This window comes from Leuresthes tenuis, unplaced genomic scaffold (genome assembly GCF_036924035.1).
Source record: "Leuresthes tenuis unplaced genomic scaffold, fLeuTen1.0.hap1 SCAF_3, whole genome shotgun sequence".
Lineage (NCBI taxonomy): Eukaryota > Metazoa > Chordata > Actinopteri > Atheriniformes > Atherinopsidae > Leuresthes > Leuresthes tenuis.
The window spans coordinates 35,986,986-36,007,640 of record NW_027325357.1 but is presented as its reverse complement, the minus strand read 5'-3'; the positions used below and the strand labels follow the sequence as shown (position 1 = coordinate 36,007,640).

At 42.6% G+C, this 20,655-nt stretch overlaps 1 protein-coding gene across 3 annotated transcripts in view; it reads right to left on the bottom strand.

Moving 5' to 3' along the window:
• The window catches only part of LOC140303953 (calcium-dependent secretion activator 1-like), a 654,602-nt gene that overhangs the window by 109,361 nt on the left and 524,586 nt on the right, over positions 1 to 20,655 (bottom strand). For all 3 annotated transcript variants that reach the window (XR_011915222.1, XM_072382948.1, XM_072382947.1), the window contains exon 26: positions 2,508 to 2,615. Coding sequence is in view for 2 of the 3 variants with exons in the window: in XM_072382948.1 (XP_072239049.1) it covers positions 2,508 to 2,615 (108 nt within the window). In the remaining variant the exon portion in view is untranslated. The remainder of the gene's footprint in view (positions 1 to 2,507; positions 2,616 to 20,655) is intronic.

Sequence of the window (20,655 nt, the reverse complement as noted above, 5' to 3'; positions counted from 1 at the left end):
GACCTCAACAGCCACCTAAAATCATCTGCACCATCTTCTTTCCCATCTCTCATGAAGACCGATCACTCTTGCAGTATTGCCACATGGTAGCATAGGCAGCACCAGAATGAAAAGGTAGTTTGTTCCAAAATTTATCGTTACCGGTCATAGCTAATTTTGGTACAAATGTGGTATTCAGAGTTGACATATGTCATTTTTATATATATATATATATATATATATATATATATATATATTGCTTCACAGGACTGCCCCGTGCAGATCACAGCAACAAATCACCAGGTGAGACGGCGTGTAAATCATCAGGGAACAGTAAAGTAACGGTCACAGCTTCTGGTACTCTGATGAATAAATCTTAGCTGATGTCTGGGCAGTTATTAGGCCGACAAATATTTGCCATTATCTTCATCCACGTACAATGGAGAAAAAAAATTACGGTTGCTTCTTGATCCCCAGTAAACTCAGCAAATCAGCAGTCCACAAACCTGCTGTCGCTAGTGCACCACTATTTGTTTGACTCACATTAACTCCACACAATACTGTCGGAGCTTCTGCAACTTGCTGACAACTTAGGTGCGGTGCAGTCAGGAATATTTCAATTGTTTTAAGTTGTCAAAAGTCATCTTCCACAATGACATGGTAGCCTTTGAACACTGTTCAAATTACAAATATGATACTCCAATTTTTAAAGTTCACTCTACATCTGCAGTGTTAAAGCAAGAGAATACATTTTTGACACATTATAACTGAAATTTTTCGAGATCACTGAAACCACTGTAAAGCAGCTCAAGTTTGGCAGATCTGTCAGTTCTTTGCTCTTCATGGTGACAAATTCTTCTTATCGTGCCTTCTCCTCTCATTTAGACAGAAATGGTTCCCCACAAAGTAATCATGGGAGATTTTACAGTCCCTTAAATGCAGATAGGTGAGAAGGCTTCTGGGGAGGCTTGGAATGTAAAAATGTAAACACATCCTTATTCTCAAAGCACCACTCTACATTGCTGGCTTAAAAACAAGTAAGTGATAGACACCCAGTTCCCAAGTAGGAACAATAACATTTGAGTTCTACTTTGACCATTTTTCACTTTTTATTTTTTCCATTTTTAATTTTGACTTTCTTTGCGCTACAATAGTATAAAGAACATTTTGATTTAAATAGTTTTACAACTGTGGTGGTGTGTGGTTGTTGCTCAGCAGCAGTGTGAGATGTTTGGCAATGGTTCAGTGTAATGGAGACCTGCAGTTCCATCACCTTTACTGGGAAACTGTCTATACAGATATGTGTATTGATATGAATGAGTGACTGCCAGAGAGCAGTGCAGCTTAATGAGTATACAAATTAATTAATTTGTCTTTTTATTAAAATATGTGAACAAAGTTAAATGTTTTTTGTTTGCAGAGGAGGACTGGCCATCCTGCCTGCATAAAAGAGAGAACTAAAATTATGTTTTTATTACTTTTCACTTTGTTATTAAATGTAACATACTGTATGCATGGCAAAGCAATAGCAATATTCACCTCTTCCTATTTGTCTTCATGGCAGGACAGGGGAGGTAAAAGAGGGAATTGGGCTCAATTACCTGCTTAAGAGCTTTTGGAGCAATTACCAATTACCAAAAGCTCTCAAGGTAGGGGAAGGTAACGAGTGTGGGGTGAGAGTAATACAGAAAAATACAGAAAAAAGTAATTTTGATTGGAAGAATGTTGCAAAGTATGTGTTATTGAATTTTTTATAGGAATTTGTATGAGTAAATATCTATCCTTAATTTTCTATTTTGTAGGATATTGGTTTTATGTAAATATTTTGGGATTATCTTGTAGTCTAGTCCCACCTCAACGGACTGTTCCAGGTAATGATCTACAGCAGGAGGGTATAAAAGCACTTAGTTGCTCTCAGCAATGTAATCGTGTTGGTATCCCAAAAGTGTTGCAAATAAATTCTGCCATTTAGGCTTGGAAACTTACACAAGTCTCATGTCTCTTCATTAAATGTATGGAGTAACTGACGACCAAACTGACATTCATTAATGCCATTTAATGCAGCAGTGTCAGATTTCTAATTATCTGCTCCCTCGCTATATGTAGTATTGTGCTGGGTCTTGAAGAGAGAGTATGAAGCTGACAATGGTAGGGCTCCAATAGTGCCTACAATCATCATCCAACCTTTTGTGTCTAAGGAGAGACACAGGTGGAAGGCAAAGAATAAATGTATTTACTTTAACCATATATTAAAAGAAAACAAAAAAGAACAAAGAAAACTATGAGATGTGGCAAAAGTGTAATGAGTGGTCAGAGTGTCCATGTGTAGACTAAGTGCAATGATACACATAACTTTACACAAAATAAGACCGAGGTCAACTAATTCAGATCAGCTCTTTCAATTCCATATACATATATATATATATAAAACTTCTATTAAAGGTCATGTTTCTGTCAGTTACCACATAAAGTTTATCAAACAATGATAGTACCATTTGCAAAGGATGGATGTGTTGTGGCTTACTTACATCAAATAGTTTCTCTATGTACACCTCCTCATTGACCTTTTCCCGCAACATGTCCTGGGAATGACGAACAAATGTCACATAACAGTCTGCAATGTCCATCCCTGGCTTCTGTATAAAGAAAGGAAAATGGGATAAACCAGTGAAATATAAAGTTAAAGTACTATTCATTGACTTGCTTAAAAACAAATTTGTTTGGAAGATAAAAGAAAGATGGGAGGACAACTTATAAGGATAAGACAACTGCACTGCAATTAGATTCAAGCCACTTTCACGCTCAATATGATGTGGATCATTAATCATAAAGGCTATATTATAAAGATACATTTCAATATAATGTGGCTTAACATTGGCAATTTAGTACATGATATGAAATGGTAAATGAATAAAAAAAGGAAACAATATTGTTGTCACTGTCTGCTTACGATTCCCATGCTGTCTTCATATCTATTTATATGAATCCCAGTTAGCACAACTGAATGAAAGCGGTGAAAGCGTTGAATGTTTCGGCTGCAAGAAACTGTGGCACAAAATTGTCTCCTTTCCTTCCTTAAATAATGGTTTAATGTTTATCATACACACAGAGGGGCAGAGTTTTACAAGGCAATGTGTATTTGTCCCTTTCCAATTTAAGATGAAATGATTTGTCATTTTCTTATGTATTTGCATACATAAAAAAAAACAAAATGTATTTCTTCATACTAAATTATCATGAAAACTAAATTTACCACTGGTGTGTTTGGACATTGTTGTCAAGCTGCATTATTCATTCTAGAGTGTTAAAATCAGAATGATATATATATATATATATATATATATCCATTATCTACCGCTTATTTGGGGGTCAGGTCGCGGGGGCAGCAGCTTTAACAGAGAAACCCAGACGTCCAGGGGGCATCCTAACCAGATGCCCGAGTCCCCTCATCTGACTCCTCTCAATGCGGAGGGGCAGCGGTTCTACTCCGAGCCCCTCCTGGATGACTGAGCTTCTCACCCTATCTCTAAGAGAGAGCCCAGACACCCTGCGGAGGAAACCCATTTCGGCCGCTTGCCGCTCGCGATCTCGTTCTTTCGGTCACTACCCACAACTTGTGACCATAGGTGAGGATGGGAACGTAGATTGACCAGTAAATAGAGAGCTTCGCCTTCTGGCTCAGCTCCTTCTTCACAACGACGGGTCGGTGCAGAGCCCGCAACACTGCAGACGCCGCACCGATCCGCCCGTCAATCTCACGTTCCATTCGTCCCTCTCTTGTGAACAAGACCCCGAGATACTTGAACTCCTCCATCTAGTGATGGGATGATGCTACCTCAAGGAGTGTATTGACACACTACACAAACTGTGTCGGCACTGTATTGAAACTGTGTTGGTCACTCAATAGTGCCCCCTTCAGGTGTTCTGAAATCATTGCAGGTAAATTAAATGAGAAGATGGACCAGGTAAAATGCTGCAAATCCAACATGAGCCTGCGAAACATTTAATCACCAGTCCTTTATTTAAGATATAATCTCATTATTGTATAACTTCATTCGCTCAATTTGTGAGTCAAGTTGAGATGTCCATGAGAAGAGTTCAAAATAGGCTTGTTGAGTAAATGCTAAACTGAGTTGGTTTGTAAAATATAGCAAATTTGTATTAAAATTCAGAGTTCAACTTTTTATCTTATGTGTGGAAGTTTGTTAACTTAAGTGTTAAAGCATAAAAAATAAAACAAATTACATATAGATTCATTTATGCATTTTTATTGAGAAACAACCGTTTTTATAGGGTGTTTGCTCCAAGGCGATTTCTCCTCTTACACACCAGTTCCCCTGCCTTGGAAAAAACTCTTTCACAGGGTACAGATGAAGAGGGTGAACACAACATTTTCAGTGCAAGTTGATGAAGGTTTGGATATATTTTCTGGTTCTTCTTCCAGTATTGTAATGGGTCTTCTGTTCTCGGTATGTTGTTTTCATCCAGGTTGCGTTGCACTTCAATGATAGAGTCAGCGGTGCTATTAGAGGTCCTCTCGCTCTCCTCAACCTCCATATCAAGAGGTTTCCAGAGATTGTGCCCTAAAAAATATTTTAGAAAAAAGTCTTTGGGTTATTACCTCATGACAAAATGCCACGGAAATATGCAAAAAAGCACAAAGAAACGTGTTTTCATACCTGAACTGGGTTCTGATGCATGTGAAGAGCTCAGCTCTTCTCCTGCTGGGTCAGACTCATGGATGCTCATTTCAGCAGCACACTCCAACTTCAGTCTTTTTACAGCGTCACCTGCTTTTTGTGGACTAACAAAGGCAACTGTTTTAAACCTTGGATCCAACAGCGTTGCCAGTGTCATCACACTGAGCGATTCCATGTTGCAGATCACTTCAAGTAGCCGCTTTCTCAAATTTTCAGCCAGCTGTTGAGCAGCTGTTTTTGTAACTTGTTGCTTGATGCTGGAGGTCAATGTGGATCATTCTCATCAATGGAATGACCTTTGACCCTGAGACTCTTTTTTCCTCAGAGAGTTCTTTTGTGGCCAGGTAAAAAGGAACAAGGACCCTGAGCATCTCTTCAATCACTTTAAATTCTTCAGGAGTCAGTGGAGTAATATCAGGTTTTAAAGAGACTGCCTCCTTCTGCTCAGTCATTCTTTCAAGCATTTGGTAGGTGCTGTTCCATCGTGTCGGCACTTCATTTATTAATTTATGAAATGGTATTCCAAGCTATTGCTGCATTTCACTGAGCTTCTCTTTCGCCGTGGTGCTTGATCGAAAATATGTCACAATGTGTCGTGTTTTGCTGCGAATTTCTGTGAATGTTGGGATTTGATCACATGCCTTTCTCACAATTAAATTCATGGAATGGGCTATACAAATGGTTTGCCGTATTTGCAGCATTCGAGCACATGAAATCATGTTTGGTGCTGCATCAGTGACAAGACACCTGACCTTGTCTGCAATGCCCCACTCCTCCATGAGGGTCCTTTTAACAGTGGCCATGTTTTCTGCAGTGTGTTTTTGAGGAAAATACTGCACTCCCAAGACTGATGAACAGAGTTCATGGCTGTCTTTGTCCACATAATGGCAAGTAACAGCCAGATATGCCTCCATGTTGATGGACGTCCACATATCAGCTGTCAAACTAACAGCAACGGCGCTCTGGAGGTCCTTTTTTGTTTTCTCCTTTTCCTCCTCATATTTCTTGCTCACCAAGTCCTTGATGGCCTACAAATAACCATAAAAATACTGTAATACAAATATCACAAATGTATATCATGATCATGAATTGTATATCACTCAATAGTTAATTTAATCATACATTTCTTAAGCATACCTTCCTGCTTGGTAGAACATATGAGGGTGCAACAAGCTTCATTAGCTCCCTGAAGCCCTCATTTTCAACAAGACTGAGTGGCTGACAGTCCTTAATGATCATGTTGACCACAGCCACATCCAATGCTTCCTTGTCAGGAACTGCAAGCCAAAACGAAAAATTTTGTTAAAAGCTTATTAAAGGACTGTTTTGTTTTTACAAACTATATGACAGTCACACAAAATATTTTGTGTGTAATAAACTTTAAGAATGTATAATAAGAATGTGTAATAAGAATTTCAACATACCTGGGTTACTCACACGAGTATCTGCCAATTAATCGATGCCATGCCGAACTCTATAATGCCTCAGCATTGATGAGGTGCTCTTGTTGATGTAAGACAGCTCTGTGGAGCAGAGCCGACACTTCACCTACAATACAATAAAAAGTTAATTTATCATTAAACATTCAAACCTCTAACCAGAAAAGACTACATATATATATTGATTAAGAAAATAACAGTAAACAATGTCAAAGAGAAAAAGCTTACCTTATTAGGTGTCACAAGATCAAAACTATTCCAGACAGGGGAAAATTTCTTGGAACGATCCATGAAGTGTAACAAGGTGCGATCAAGCAAAAATCCAAACTCCAACTCCAACAACAAAACTCCATCCAACAAACCCACAACATGTTGACACAGTTTGCTTCCTTATAAACACAATTTGGCGCCACATTCGAGCGATACCGTTCCTGTATCGGTCACGTGATTTTTTCTTAAAGTGATACACGCACCAATACGGGGTTTCACTCTTGGGCTCTCAACACAAAGCTGACGCACCAGTGTCGTTCGTCCCATCACTACCTCCACCTGAGGAAGGATCTCATTCCTGACCTGGAGAGAGCATTACACCTTTTTCCGACTGAGAACCATATACTCGGATTTGGAGGTACTGATTCTCATCCCAGTCGCTTCACACTTGGCTGCAAATCACTCCAGTGAGAGCTGAAAGTCACAACCCGATGACGCTAACAGAACCACATCATCCGCAAAAAGCAGAGACCCGATTCTGAGGTCGCCAAATCGGACACCCTCAACGCCCTGGCTGCGCCTAGAAATTCTGTCCATAAAAATTATGAACAGAATCGGTGTCAAAGGGCAGCCCTGACGGAGTCCAACCCTCGCCGGAAACGTATCCGACTTACTGCCGGCAATGCGGACCACCGGTCATACAGAGACCGAACGGCCCCTATCAAGGGGTCTGGCACTCCATATTCCTGGAGCACATCCCGGTTGGGCGAAGCCCCATGCACCCTCCAGGATCCTGCCGAGGGTATAGAGCTGGTCCACCGTTCCACGGCCAGGACAAAAACCACACTGCACCTCCTGAATCCGAGACTCGACATATCCGACGGATCCTCCTCTCCAGTACCACCAAATAGACCTTACCAGGGGGGCTGAGGAGTGTAGTTGGAACACACCCTCACCACCCCGATCTGCCAGTCCAGAGGCACTGTCCCCGATGTCCACGCAATGCTGCAGAGGCGTGTCAGCCAAGACAGCCCTACAATATCCAGAGCCCTGAGAAACTCCGGACAGATCTCATCCACCCCTGGGGCCCTGCCGCCGAGGAGCTTTTTGACCACCTCAGCAACCTCAGCCCCAGAAATGGGAGGCCCCGTCCCCGAGCTCTCCGACTCTGCCTCTTCCGAGCGCGCGTCGGTAGGATTGAGGAGGTCCTCAAAGTATTTCCCCCACCGACTCACAACGTCCCTAGTTTAGGTCAGCAAAGCTCCGTCCCCCACCATACACAGTGCCATACACTGTATATATATATATATAAATAATTGTGCCCTCAACATAGAGACACCGTTTTTTATCACTTTGTTCAGTTTCAAGGTTCTTTTACTCGTTTTTAGATCTTAACGGTCTTGGGCCTTCTTATTTATCTGACTTACTTTTACCATATCAACCCTCACGGACCCTGAGGTCTTCCGGCACTGGCCTTTTAACCACACCACATGTTCGATTGAAAACACACGGGGAGGCGGCTTTTAGTTATTATGGACCCCGATTGTGGAACAGCCTGCCAGAGAACCTCAGGGCCACAGAGACTGTTGATGTTTTTAAAAAGAGGCTCAAGACTCACTTTTTTAATCAGGCTTTTATTTGATTTTATTGATTTTCTTTATTCCTTTTAATCAAACTTTTTATCATATTAAATTTTTGTTCTATATTACTTTAATTATGTGTTTTAACTCCATGTTTTAGTTAGACAATTTCACTAAATGAGCTGAAAAGCTTTTTATCTATTTTTTTCATTTTACACCTTTTTATCTTATTTTACCATTTTAGTCTTTCAGTTTTTAGCTCCAGTGTTTCCTCATGGGGGCCTACCACACTGGGAGCTGCTTTTGGTCCACTGACGGGGGTGCTGTCCTGTGGACTGCTCTGGCTCGGGTGGCTGGAGGACTCTGCACCTTGGTGTGGAGCCTCTTGTCTGCCCGGGTCGGGGCGGTCTCTGTGGCGGCGCTCCCTGTTGTCGTGGCCCAGGAGCCCTCTCGGCGTGGTCGGCCCCCCAAGCTGACTTTTTCCTTGCCTTAGGTCTGGGTGCCCGGCCATGTCTCTGTCTAATAAGTGCAGTGGGTCTGAGCTTGTGTGTTTGTGTGTGCGTGCATGTGTGTGCGTGGTGTGGGGCCTTTTGTCTGCCTGGGTCAGGACTGTCTCTGTGGTGGCGCTCCCTGTAGTCGTGGCCCAGGAGCCCTCTCAGTGTGGTCAGCCCCCGAAGCTGATTTTTGTGTTGCTTTTAAAGTATGAAAGGTACCATATACTGTATATAAAATTTGATTTGATTCTTTGAGTCACTGGCTTTTAAGCTGCTGCCCCAACAGAGGGCTGCAAAATAGACTGCACTCAAATTATAGACGATTTGCAATGTTTTGGTGGAGTGTTGGAAAAATTATATAGTTATACTATGACAGAAGAGTCCCTCCATCTTTCCTCTTCTATGATTCAAGCAAAAGTGTTTTGACTCTGGTACTAGTCTTTCCCATAATATTAACTGGTGAGAAGCACCTTTTATGTTCCTTCCCATAACAAGGAATGGGGAGAGAAGCACCTTTTCCCATAACATTGAATGTTCCTTCCCATAATAATGAATGGTGAGAAAAGCGCCTTTTCTCATAACATTGTGTGATCAGCAAGCATAAACAACATAAATAGCTGGAGCACCATTTTGTCGGGAGACAACTCTGAGCGATCTTCCCGACAGGTTGTGTGGATTTGTGCGGACTTGTCTCTTTCTTGCAAGAAATAAATGTTTTGTGTTAATCGTATCCAGCGACTCTGAGGCTAATTTTGAGAGAATTTTTCTAACATGGAGACAGTAAAATAGCTAAGCTTCCTCAAGTCGTACAGTCTGCTCTGTCCCTTCTTGTAGACAATTATGAGAATGCTGATTAAGCATTCTCACTATTGTTTTTCTGTTTCCCTTTATTTTTCTTCTTTCTTCTTAGTTCTTCTGTAGGTTTTTTGAAGTTTAACTACTTCTGCATACTATAACCAAATTAATAAATGTTTATGCACTTATGTATATGGCAGACACTTTTATCCAAAGTGACTTACACTGATAGGCAGGTAAGGTGGTCTTGCCTGAGGTCCCGTACTTGAGGTAGGACCTTTCATGCAGGGGATTTGAACCCAGGTCACCCACATGAAAGGTGGCAATCTTACTGCTACACTATTTTTGTACAAAATATTCAGCTCTTTCTGGACATTATGGCTATATCTTTTGGTGTTTTTAACTTTTATAGTTTTTAAAATATTAAGGTTTTTGTGCAATTTCGTCTCTTTAAAAGTAATGGTAAATCCTTTCAAATAATTAAAAAAGCTTCCCCCTCTTTCAAACTTAATAACTTCAACATATTTTCAGCCAGAGACACCAGCTAGAGACATCATTTAAACTTTAAAATGTTCTCGGTCCAGATCCTATCAAAAATACATTTCAGGCCTTTTGAAACTACAGAAAATAACTTTCTCCTAAATTTTCTACATTTTTTCTCTTCTTTCTGAATTTTTCACTTTTTTTCCTCTTTTTCTATCTTTCTGCCTTCATCCAGCTCCAGGTCCTTTAAAAAAAGTTATTATTATTCTGTATGTTTTTGAAGCTTTACTACTTCTGCCTACTTTACAGATTTCTACAATTTTGGTATCAAAACGTTCAGCTCCTTCAGGAGATTTATGCTAGATCTTTTGGTATTTCTGACATTTAATATTTAACTTGTATTTTTTTGTTCTTTCTTGATTTTCTTATGAATGAAGAGCCAGCAGAGTGACACACTGATTTTTTGACATTTTCAGCTTTTACTGATATTCAAACAAATTCCTCTAACTTTCATACGGTTTAACTTACAGAAGCAAATTATACCTTAAAATGTAGGACAATTCGTCCCCTTTCAGCCAATGTAACTACCAAAAGGCTCACATTTACAGAATTTCAGCTATGAGCCTTTTTCAAGTTCTCTCACTATTCACATTATTTTCCTGGCTCTTATGGTTTTCTCACAGGATGTCATAGTATCCCTTCAGCCATCTTCTGCTGGGTGTGAGCTCGTTAAGCCGCAGCTGCTTACAAACATTCCTATAACTGTGAGGATATCTCTCTTCCACTTCTCTGCTACATATTACACTGCAGCCATTTTAATTATTACTAACTTGACCTTTGACCTTCTTCATAGAATACTGTGCATCTTTATATTAAATCTCCATTTTACTTGTACATTAATGTGATTCTACTTTTCCACACTGATGGACATTGCTTTGAACTGTTTCCTATCACTTAAGCCATGTCACACTGAGAAACACAGTGTCACATTAGTGTCACGTCTGTGGATTTTTTGTGTTTGATTTCTGTTATGACTTTAGGTTTTTCAGGTTTCTGTTTAGTATTTAGTTCTTGCCATGTTTTCCCCAGTCACGCTTGCACAGCATTAGGTTCATCCTTGTCACCTTTTTTAGTTCACAGCTGCACTCTATCACCAATCACCTCCCCACAGTATTTAGTTTCCAGGTTTCCTCATGTCATTGCCAGATCCTCACAGTTCACCACCATTCATGTTGTCAGGTTGGTCACGTCAAGTAATTGTTCATTTTGTTATCACAGTTCATGTCAGGTCTTGTTGGTTTTGTTAATTTTTTTTGGAATTCCAGCTAAGCCGCGCTTTTTTTAATGTTTAAATAAATCAAGTTTTTCTTTACCAATATCTGCATCTGGGTCCTAACTCCTTGTCAAGTCACACCACAGCTTTACCCCAATAGATGCTTTGAAATAAACCATTTCTTTCTTTCTTCTTTGAGTGTTTCTCTGTTTCCCATTTAAGATCAGTGTCCTGGTGATCCATTTAACCTTCATGAGAACTGTTCATCTCTGTTTTGAAATGCTCTTCAGCTGTCATTTCTGCTCTTTTAAAATTCAATTTAAGGTTCCAATTATGCTGGCATATCCATTCCATTTCAACCTTTTAGAATAATTTAGCAAAATTTCAAGACTTTACTTATTTTCATTCTGTTTAAAGAAATTTCTCTTTTTTTAACCCTTCAGCTTTTCTTTGCTGAGACGTCTGCCTTTTTCTTAGATAGCCATTTAAACAATTTTGTCTGTTTTTCAATAGACTTAAAATCGTTTCACTAATTTCTTTTTCAACTTAAAATTCCTTCAACTAAGACCTCAGCAACAGTTTTTACTGCTAAAAGTGAACTATTTTCAGCTTTTTTTTTTAGCAGGGTCAGCTAGCATTCTCACTGCTGTTTCGCAGGAACAGCTTTTTATCTAGTGTTTTTGTTTAATTTCCACTCTAGTCTGTTGTCCAGGTAAATTACAAAGCAGCTGTAGTCCTCCTCTTACTCTTTCAAGAAGGAAATAGTGCTTGGCTTATTCCCAGTCATCACAATCATCTTTTGTTTTAGTGGTGTTCAGTATGAGGTAATGGTTATTACACTGTGAAACGGGGACTAACAAGTTCCTTGCCTCTCATTCATCACTGATACACTCAACAGTCGTAGTAATCTAAGTCTTTCTTGAGATGACAGGACTCTGAGGTGGCCAGCGTATTAAAAAACAGTGAGAGTACAGGCCCCTCTTGTCCTACTGATCACCTTCTAAGACACACATACTAACATGTTTTGGATACGTCTAAAGTTATCTTGGTAAATATCCTGTTGCTGGTGTGTATTTCAATGTATAATTAAACATTTATGGTATTCAGGTTAAATGCAGGTTGATATATTGAGATGCACTGATGTATAACTTTTGCTCTCTGATGATAGATAACCTCCAAACCGCCATACTGCTCCATAAGGTTCCCTGTTTAAGTTTTTATTTGTTCTTAGCATTTTACCTGGTATTCTTAGCTTTGTCAAAAATGCTCTCACCCTAACATTATCTGAACATGTCATGTCCAATTAGTTAGATCTTTGATTAATTTAACAGGCCCCACCCTGGGGACAATAATCATTAGAAGCTCTTTTTCTTTAAATCCACAACATTTATTTGAATAACAGGAACAAAATTTACACCAATGGTGATTAACGTTGAGTCAATTAGTGTTGTGGCTGTTGTTGCTTTGATCAGATTAGTAATACAAGTAGAAGTACAAGTAGTACAAACAAGTAATAAGCCAAGCATGAGAGTGACAAAATTGGTAAACCGACTGAGAATCACATCTTCCCCTTCCATTCTGGATTTCCACCTGAACCTAGTAAGAACTGATCATTATCGAAAAATTATCTTATTGACTCTTCACTAACCATCTCCCTCCCCTCTCAGAGTTCCACGTTTACCGGGATCCTCCCTCTGGCTTCCAACACCACGGAGCTGTAAATAAACTCTGTTCTAACTTTAAATCTCCCAGTGTTCTGAATCTGCTATTGTGTCCTTTTTGTGAGTCAGATAGGCACCAAGCCGTGATGCCAATATATATTATGTTATTGAGAAATATACACTGTCTACCAGATATAACACTTCAGGCCTACACTTTTAATTTTTTTACTCAAGGACTTTATGTGACGTGGCAGATGCTCGACCTTGCAGAGCTGGACAGTATAGATGAAGTTGGAAAAAAAAAAACATTCGTTTGAAGAGACAGTGGACAAATTGTTGATTTTGAGTGACACTGAAGCATGTGTGTACAGATTTGGGGACACACTACAAAAGGAGATTTTGAACAGTTTTACAACAGTGATTGGATGTTGAACCACAGAACATTTAGAACTGATTTTAATGCTTTTTGAGCTGCAATCTGGAGATCATTGCAAGTAGAACAAATGCCTCAGAAGGAGACCAAGAGAACGTGAATCCAGTCATATCCATTTCACAAAGAATGAAAGAAGTGAAAACAGGTGACTTCAGGGTGGTGACATCTATATCGGGCTTTTGGGGCCTAAGAGAGTCATGTCAGGTATGCAAAAGATCTACAGGAGCATGGTGGACTTGAGCTTGATGATTATACAAACAACTGCCAAAGACCACAAGGAAACTCTGATCCAAAGCGTGACCCAGGCCAGCCTCTACAATGTGGAGCGAGATAATTTAAATTGAATTGAACTGATTTGGATTAATACAAGCAGAGTTATTGGTTAAACACATAGTGAGTGTGAGACTTCAAGATTTACAGGTATAAAATAGAGAAATTCAAGTATAATTTAGTGCTTGATTTGAGAATATAAAATTTTGCAGGTACAGTCTGTGTGGACCCTCAAACCCTCATGCTCCCCTTACCAAGGTGTCACCAGATGTTAAAGTTTTACAGTGTGTTCAATCTGTCTTTTAAATTTTCTTCATATTTGCCTGGATCATCAATCTTCTGCTTACTTAGTGTTTTTCAGTGTTTCTCAGGCTGAGGATTCTCAGTGTCATTATGATCTGAATGATAATACCGGAACAGTTGTAACGCAAGATACCACCGAGTTAGGCGACTGTTATTGTCTTTCATGGAACTAATCCATGTCAGGGCACGATGGTCTGTCTCCAGATCAAACTCTCGTCCCAACAAATAGTAGCGGAGGCTCTCCAAAGCCCATTTAATGGCCAGCCCTTCCTTCTCTATGGTTGAGTACCTGGTCTCTCTAGGCACCAGCTTTCGGCTCAGGTACAGGACCGGTTGTTCAGTGCCCTCCTCTCCTTGGGTTAATACCGCTCCGATACCCACTGCTGATGCATCCACCTGCACCAAGAATCGGTGGTCAAGACCGGGGATGAGCACAGGTGATCCTTAAGAGTGTCAAACGCTTGCTGGCATGCAGCACTCAGGAGGACAGGATTTCTTAGTGGTGTGGCAATGGTGGCAAACTGGGGCACAAAGCGGCGGTACCATCCTGCCAGACCCAAGAACGACCAAACCTCTTTCCTCGTCTGAGGGCGTGGACAGTTACAGATAGCCTCCACCTTATCCACCTGAGGTCGAATCTCCCCTCGTCCCAACCAATAGCCCAGATATTTCACCTCCTGTTTTGCCCACTCACATTTGGCAATGTTCAAAGTGAGGCCAGCCTGTTGGATGGCTCCAAGGACTCTCTCCAGATGGTGCAGGTGATCGGTCCAAGACGGACTGAAGATTACAACATCATCCAAGTAGGCGGCGCTGCAGTCCTTGCATCCTTGGAGCTCTCGGTCTATGAGCCTTTGGAACGTGGCTCCATGGAGTCCAAAGGGCATGAACTGGTAAAGTCCAGTAGGTGTCCGAAAGGCGGTATAAGGCCGGCAGGATGGATCCAATGGCACCTCCCAGTACCCTTTACATAGGTCCAATGTTGTAATGTACCGCGCCGATCCAATGCGCTCAAGTAGGTCATCTATCCAGGGCATCGGATAGGTATCGAACTCAGATAAGGCGTTGAGCTTCATCAAATCAATACGGGGTCGTAACGATCCATCCTTCGTTAGTAACACCAGCAGGCTGCACCATTCGGAGTTGGACGACTCGATAACTCACATTTCCAACATTGTGGTAATTTCACTCCCCACCAACTGTTGTGGTACCCGATATGGCCGTTGCCGGAAGGGTTGATCTTTCTTTAGCCTGATGATGTGCTGGGTCACAGTGGTTCTGCCCGGTCTGGCTCAAAAAAGGTTTGGCATGGTCCGGAATACCTGCCATACTTGTTTTAGTTGTTTGGGAGGCAGATGAGCCAGCTCTGGCGTGGTTGACTGGGTCACAATGTCCCAACCAGGATCTTCCTGCTCCACCTCAGATTCCTGCACCACCAGGCCCACTGTAGCTGTCAGGCCCCAAGGCTCTTTACATTCTTTAAGGACATTGACGTGGTAGGTCTGCTTCTGCTTCTTTTTCCTCCGGATAATGGACCTCATACGTGACCTGGCCCATCTTCCGGGTGACAACGTACGGTCCTTGCCATTTGGCCAAAGGTTTGCTGGTGTAAGATGGAAGTAACAATAATAACTTCTGACCTGGTTGAAGCTCACGATGTAGGGCTTTCTGGTCATACCAGGTCTTCTGGCTTTGTTGTGCATCCAGCATATTTCTTTCAGCCTCATCCTGACACCCCGCTAGGCGCTCTCGCATTTCCAAGATGAACTGGACCTCTCCTTTCTCTTCAGTCTGGCGCTCTGGTCCTTCCCAGCCTTTGTAAAGTAAATCCAATGGGCCTTGGACATCCCAACCGTACAGGAGCTCGAAAGGGGAAAATCCTGTAGAGGCTTGCGGTACTTCCCTATAGGCAAACAGTAGAAAAGGTAACCATCGGTGCCAGTCTTTCCCGGTATCGGCAAAAATTTTTGTAGCATCCGCTTCAGCGTTTGATTAAACCGCTCCACTAAACCATCAGTCTGCAGGTGGTAGGGTGTGGTTTTTAAAGAGGGTGTGATTCCTACTCAGGAAAACAATTCCACCAGAGCGTTAACGACCGCTTAAGTTGTGATGGTGCGCAGAGGGAAGGCTGGGTGGCATAGTCACACACGACAAAGATGTATTGGTGACCTTGGCTGCTTTTTGCCAATGGACCAACAATGTCCATTGCGATTCTCCGGAATGGTGTTGAGATAACGGGAAGTGGATGTAGATGTGCCTGCTCTGACCTGCGGGCTATGCATGTCTTTTGGCAGACAGGACATGTCATGCAATATTGCTGAATGTCAGTATACATGCCAGGCCAAAAGAAACGCGAACTCACACGCATATACGTCTTATGGCGGCCCAAATGTCCAGCCCACAGGACTGTATGTGCGAAGTACATCACGACCTGTCTGCAGGCTACCGGGATGACCAAATGATTAATTGTCTCAGTTTGCATATACAATAAACCCTTATCCACAACAAAACAGTCTTTTCCACCATGGCTACTCATCCCCACATCCCTCACTTTTTCCCACAAAGGTTTCAATGTAACATAATTTCTCTGCAACTCATTGATGTTATCTGGCACAGTCCACATTTTATGAGTAGTCAATCCCGATACACTCTTTCCTGTTATTCCTAGATGTCTTTCAAAATGATGCTGGCGTCTTGATTTTTTTTGGCCCCTTAGTGCCACCTTCGCACAGACTATGATCCAAATCTGGAAGAGGTTGAACACCGGCTCTCGCCTGGGCTCGAGTAAGCACAGGACATACAACCCCGCCATTTTTACCAGTGTCAACCTTATTAGTTGTAGCATCATTAGCCTTATGGCTCATCAAGTTCAAGTTCACCTTGACACTGTTATCTTTCTCCTCAGTAGGAATCATCACAGTCTTAGCAAGGCTAACATTAGCAATCTCAGAAGTAACATTAATAGTATTACAATGTACAACCTCATCAACATCCCGCAGCAGATGCAGCAACACGGGTAAGTCTCTTCCTAGCAGAATATCTACAGGCAGGTTCTCTACTACACCAACCATCAATAGATAAGGCTGATCCTCAATCAGCACGGTGATTTCAGTTCGCGGATACGCATGCCGATCTCCATGCACACATACAATGTCCGTAGTGTTGCCATAATCCAATGTGCTGATGGAAGCCAGTCGCCGGTTGATTAGCGACATAAAGCTACCGCTATCAATCAGGGCCAACACCTTTTGTCCTTTTACCACCACAGTTGTATATGTTTTGCGGCTATTCTCTGTATTTTCAGCAGGTTCCACCTCATTAAGTGGTACATAACATGCACCTGCAACTTTCGTCTTTCTGAGGGGACACGCTGAAGCTTTATGGCCATACTGCTGGCAATAATAACAAATTATGGTCTTACCAGGAGCAGGTGGTTAGTGGTGGTGCTGGCGGTACCTGGGCGCTGTCCTGCCATTGCTCCTCGATTGTTCCAATTCCATGGAGGCTGTTGAGCTGGATCCCAAACATCTGTGGTGCGATGCGCCAACCTGGTGGATCTCGTCGGCGTCGTATAACTCCCCCCTCTCCGCACATTGATGTACTGCAGAGCAAGTGTCGAGGCTGCGTCGTGCTCTTTCACTCATGTCCTTGGTCGGCAGAACGCGTAGCAGCTGCTCCAAGATGACGGTCTCACCGATCTGCTCCTTTGTGTGATGTTCCGGCTGGATCCAGCGACTGTAGAGCCCTTTCAACCGATGGTACGCTTCCGTCGCGTTTCTGCCGGTGGCACCATGGTTTGGCGAAGTCTCTGCCGGTAAGTTTCAGGTGAGATGTCAAACTTGGCCAACAACGCCGCTTTTAGGTCTCGTTATGAGTGTGCCCGGTCCTCGTCCATGGTAGTATACGCGTCGAGAGCTTTCCCAGATAAAAGCGGCACCAGCCGACACGCCCATTCCGTCTCGGGCCATTTCCAGGTTGTAGCGATCCTCTCGAACCTTAACAGATAATTCTCAATGTCCTCACCGGCTTGGTAGGTTGGAATCTTTGGCTGAGTGGTTTACATAGCTGGTTGTGGCTGGGCAGGTACCAGGGCAGTTCCCGCTACTGCGGGAAGGCTGACTGCGTCTCGTTGTTGTCTTCGAGGGGCTGGTTTTGGCAGTCCGAGCATTGAACCGTCTGTTTCGGTGCTTGGAGTTGAGTGACATACCCGGAACGACCGGCGACAGAGGTTGCGGTGCAACAGGCGTTTGAAGCGACACTCTCAGGCTGTGGAGCTCCCTCATGAGACTCTGTTCTCTCCTCTGTTGTGCATCCTCAACATGCTACCCAGATGGATCGATATCCTGGTTGACCCAGAAACGCCTGGCTTCTCGCCAGCATCCTTTTCCTTCTCTGACGTAACCGCAGTGTCCCAATCCAAGTCTGTCTCAGCTGTGGCCGCTGCGGCCTGGCTCTGGGGATATCCCGCCTGGGATCGCAGTCCGGTCCTTGCCGGATGACGGACCCTCTGTTTCGACCAGCCATCTCTGGTATATCGGGTCGCTTAGCTCCAGCGAAGCAATAATCCCTCCACTGCCACCATATGTTATGAGGTGCGAATGGCGATCGTCCTCGTCTTCACGGGCCCAGGTGTTTGCTGTCCGCCACTCCACCTTCGTTGTCACCAGAATAACTCACAGGCTTCCTTGCTTGTTTCTTGGTGGAGCTATTTCTTGTGCCCCCTTTGCTCCTCACATGTGTTCAGTACCCAAAATAATACAGTCTGTACAGATCTTTACAATCATGCCCACATCAGCTCCAGCTGTTACATCCCTCCCAGCCATTTTTCGTCCTACTCTCCACACGTCTCCCTTTCTCAATTAAGCTCCTCCCCCATAATCATCCCACCTCCGGGTAACAGGTGCTTCTTATCACCTGCAGCTGACATAGATACCCCCAATACACAGAAATACTCATACACAGACACCAACAAAACATAATTCAGATCAGCACACATGAGTGCCAGTGACATCCCATTCTCCATAACTACCCAGCCCAAACCCACAGACAAGAAGGTGTGCACCCCTAATAGCCTGCAGACGACAGATCAAGTCCTGGTGAATGAGGGACGGGTTCACTCCGTCACAGCTATAAAGGTTAACAAAAATAACTTTGACGCTCTCTTCTAAAGAGGCAATAAGAAATGAAACACGCTCCTGTAAACAGAGGCACTATGAAATATTACAAAACCAAAATCGCTCCACTAACGGAGGCACTATGAAAAATGACCAAAACCAAAATCTCTCCTATAAATGGAGGCACTATGAAACTTTAGCAAAAGAAAGTCGCTCCTTACGGAGGAAACAAAAACAGGCAATAAATTTAGACGAGGCTAGACTATGACTAAGAATCAAAAGATTACTAAACAAAACCACTCGGATGGAGAGAAACGCTTTCTCGCTATGACTTAGGTTCAAGGCTGTGAATAACATGGAAGGCTAGGATGATCGTACGCACACAAGGATTGTAACGAAACACACTGGCACAGGGCAGAGGGAGACGCAGACTATAAATACACATGGAGGGAAATGGGGAACACGTGGAAACACTCTGGGATCAGGGAAGACAATCAGACTGGTGACACATGAGGAAGGGCAAGTGACCTGAAACGAGAGGGAAAGTTAATCCTTCAAAATAAAAAAATGGAAATGACGAGACAAGACAGGCTAAAAATCAAAAGTGCTCACCGCGGTGTGACAATAAGCTGATACTCCCCACCATCTAGTTTAGAACTGAAGAAGCCTTTCTAATGAGCAGTGAAACGTCTTCAAGATCCAAAAAGTCAAGTTGCCCTTATTCAAGCTTTTATGAAGTAGAAAGCTTTATATGAGCATGTGAACAATTACAGATATAGAAGGCAGATTTATAATTGTCAATCTATCTATTCAAAATATGAAGTTGTACATTACTAATATACAGTACTCACAAAAAGTTAGGGATATTTGGCTTTCGGGTAAAATTTCAGGATAAACCTAAAATACATTATAACCTTTACAGATGAACTTCATGTGACCTTCTGTGAACTTTTGAATGCACATGTCCAACTGTTCAATGTTTCAATACTTTTTGCACAAGCTGCTGTTCTCTAACAAGGAGCTTGACTGCAAAATTCACAACAGGTGTTCGATCCATGAATCGACCAATACATTTCCTGTTTCAATTAGAATTGGTATTTAAACAGTCCTACTCATCATGTTGTTCACATTTTGACACGAGACCAAGACGACACCTAACAATTGATCAACAGCACCTCGCCATTGTGAGGCTTCAAACAGGATGTTCCCAGATGGATGTGGCCACTGAGCTTAGAGTGTCACAGAGTGTCATTAGCAGGTTGCAAAAGAGATACAAAGACTGGAAGAGTCACAGAAAGGCATGGAAGTGGACGTCCTTTGGCCACATCCCACACTAATGACCGCTTCATTGTGAACAGTGCCCTGTGGAACAGTATGATGAATGCCACTCAACTCCTGGCACATTTAAGGAAGGTGAGAGGCACCCAAGTGTCACGTCAGACCATTCAAAACCGTTTACATCAGCGTGGTCTGTGTGCTAGACGACCTGAAAGGATACCTGAAAACACCACAGGTGTCACCATCTTGCATTGGCCAGGGAGCATTTATGCTGAACGAGGGCCCAGTGGGATTCAGTGTTATTCTCTGATGAAAGTCGATTCACGTTGAGCAGAAATTTTGTCCGCCAACGATGTTGGAGACGTCAAAGAGAGCACTATGCATCAGCCACTACTGTCACCAGACGAGGCTTTGGTGGTGGTGGTGATGGTGATACATTGTGGGCAGGGGTGTCTAGTCAGTATAGAACTGCCCTACACGTTGTGAATGATACAGTGACAAGCCCACCCTGCTGTATAGTCCAGCCTCCATTCTGCATCTCTCCAGACCAGAGAAATTATCTGGTAAATCTGATGACTGTCATCCAGAGAGGTCTTCTCTTTGAGCTCATGGACTTTGCATATTCAATGGACGGCTCCAAGGT